The 2757-nt window shown below is 48.9% G+C and overlaps 1 protein-coding gene across 1 annotated transcript; it reads left to right on the plus strand.

Annotated features, from left to right (window-relative positions):
* The first annotated feature begins 402 nt into the window (after nucleotides 1–402).
* LOC147004041 (suppressor of cytokine signaling 6-like) lies at nucleotides 403–2461 on the plus strand. The gene is given in 4 exon segments (XM_085839749.1): nucleotides 403–917; nucleotides 919–963; nucleotides 965–1610; nucleotides 1613–2461. Coding segments are annotated over 4 exon segments (1659 nt in total). The 5' UTR covers nucleotides 403–620; the 3' UTR covers nucleotides 2284–2461.
* Nucleotides 2462–2757: the final 296 nt, after the last annotated feature.

Raw genomic sequence — 2757 nt, forward strand, 5'->3', positions numbered from 1 at the left:
TAATTGCAGTCCAAAGCTGGGCAGTGGTTGCACATGCCTTTAATCCCAACACTTGGGAGGCAGAGGCAGGCAGATTTCTGAGTTCGAGGCCAGCCTGGTCTACAGAATGAGTTCAAGGACAGCCAAGGCTACACCGAGAAATCCTGTCTTGAAAAATGAAACAAAACAAAACAAAACAAAACAAAACAAAACAAAACAAAACAAAAAAAGTTGCAGTTCAGCTTTAAGAGAAATTAAGGCAGAGGCCTCGGCCGCGCGTCCTCCCTTCGGGGAGGAGGAAGAGGAGGAAGGAGGAGCGGCGGTAGGAGGAGGGTCGAGCGCGGCAGTCGCGCCGCCGCGGGGAGGAAGCAGAGCCCGCGGCTGCAGGGTTTTCATTTCATAGGGGGAATGGTAGTATGCTGGTCAGATTTTTGTCAACTGGACACAAGCTATAGTTATTTGGAAAGAAGAACTCTAAATTGAGAAAATGCCTCCATAAGATTTGCCTGTAGAAAATAGCTTCAGAGGTTAAATGAAGCCGGGCAGAATTCACCCATGAGGCATCGCAGCCCCTCCCGATGTTTGGGCATAACTGCTCCAGAACCAAATTGATCCATTTGGATTAGTTAACTTTTGACAAAATGAAGAAAATCAGTCTCAAGACCTTCAGGAAATCTTTTAACCTGAGTAAAAGCAAAGACGAAACTGAGTTCATGGTGGTTCAGCCCCAGTCCCTTGCTGGTGACTTCGTGAAAGATGACTCTTTATTCGGGAGCTGTTATGGCAAAGACATGGCCAGTTGTGACATTGGCGGCGAGGATGAGAAAGGGAAGAACAGATCCAAAAGCGAGAGCCTGATGGGCACTTTGAAGAGGCGGTTGTCCGCCAAACAGAAGACCAAGGGCAAGGGCGGCACTGCGCCTACAGATGAGGACACTTTTCTCCTCAGCTTCAGCTCCTGGTGGATTCAAGGATGTGCGTGCTCCCGCGGCCCATCCGTTCCACATCACTGAGAAGCCACCATTATAGCCCCACGCCCTGGCCGCTGCGTCCCACCAGCTCGGAGGAGACGTGCATCAAGATGGAGATGCGAGTGAAAGCGCTGGTGCATGCTGCCAGCCCAGGACCAGTCAACGGTGTGTGCAAGGATCTGCGGAAGCTGCAGCCCAAGGAGCTGCGGGAGCTGCAGCCCAGGGAGCTACTGCAGCCCAGGGAGCTACTGCAGCCCAGGGAGCTACGAGACCTGCAGCCAGAGCCACGCCCTGAGTCCCGCTGCAGCCCCAGCTCACCGGGGGACCTGAGCCTCCACCTGGAGGAACACGTGCCTGTAGTAATCGGACTCATGTCTCAGGACTACCTTCAGTACACCGTGCCTTTAGATGACGGGATGTGCCCTCTTGAAGGGCCGCGCAGCTGCTGCCTGGATACGTCTTCTCCCATGGAGGTGTCAGCCGTACCCCTGCCGGGGGCGAGTGGTGCCTTCTCCAAAGACGACAGTCATGTGGACCAGGACCTGGTTGTAGGCCCAGAGATCCTTGTGGATTCATCAGTGAACAATTTGTTGATTGGCACCACAGGAGTTATGTTGCAGAGCCCTAGAGGAGGTCATGATGACGCCCCTCCCCTCTCACCTTGCTACCTCCAATGCAGAATAACCCAATCCAAAGGAACTTCAGCAGCCTCTCAGGCCCAGACTTGCACATAGCCGAAAGTGTTCGCTGTCATTTGAATTTCGATCCCAACTCTGCGCCTGGGGTTGCTAGAGTTTATGACTCGGTGCAAAGTAGTGGCCCCATGGTTGTTACAAGTCTTACGGAGGAGCTGAAGAAGCTTGCAAAACAGGGGTGGTACTGGGGCCCCATCACACGCTGGGAGGCAGAGGGGAAGTTGGCAAACGTGCCAGATGGTTCTTTTCTTGTTAGGGATAGTTTTGATGACCATTACCTTTTAAGTCTGAGCTTTCGTTCCCATGGTAAAACACTTCACACTAGAATTGAGCACTCAAATGGTAGATTCAGCTTTTATGAACAGCCAGATGTGGAAGGGCATACATCTATTGTTGACTTAATCGAGCATTCGATCAGGGACTCTGAAAATGGAGCATTTTGTTATTCAAGATCTCGATTGCCTGGATCAGCAACTTACCCAGTCAGACTGACCAATCCAGTGTCACGGTTCATGCAGGTGCGCTCTCTGCAGTATCTGTGCCGCTTTGTTATACGTCAGTACACCAGAATAGACTTAATTCAGAAACTGCCTTTGCCAAACAAAATGAAGGATTATTTGCAGGAAAAGCACTACTGAGAGATTGGGAGCCCTGTTTCTTGCACTTTGGGGTTCAGAAACAAGACTTGAGTACAGTTTACAGACTTAAATTGCCATTGAAGTCTTTGCTGCCATAACTTTTAGTTTTTATGTGTGAGAGTCATCAATTCGTTCAGGGGTGGGGAAGTGTCTGCAAGGCGTCCTGAGTTTATTTTGGTTCTTGAAAAGGGATGCCTTTAGGGTTTAGAAGTGTGAGTTATCTTTTCTTAATGTGCAGAATAATCACAATGTGAATGACCAGATTCTCTTTAATGCCCCATCCCAGTCTTTTGCTGCTATCCACTGTGATTCTTATGCATTAAAGCACATTTCATGTGTATTCAACCCTAAGTAAAGTTGAATGAAACTTAAATATAAATTGCTATGATGTTAAATGGCCCAGTTGAATAAACGTGTGGGATAAAACATTTACATATACACTGAAAACTGATTTTTTAAGTCTCACACTTTAAA

This window comes from Mus caroli, unplaced genomic scaffold (assembly GCF_978045245.1).
Source record: "Mus caroli unplaced genomic scaffold, Mus_caroli_1 scaffold_7, whole genome shotgun sequence".
In the NCBI taxonomy this organism is placed as follows: domain Eukaryota; kingdom Metazoa; phylum Chordata; class Mammalia; order Rodentia; family Muridae; genus Mus; species Mus caroli.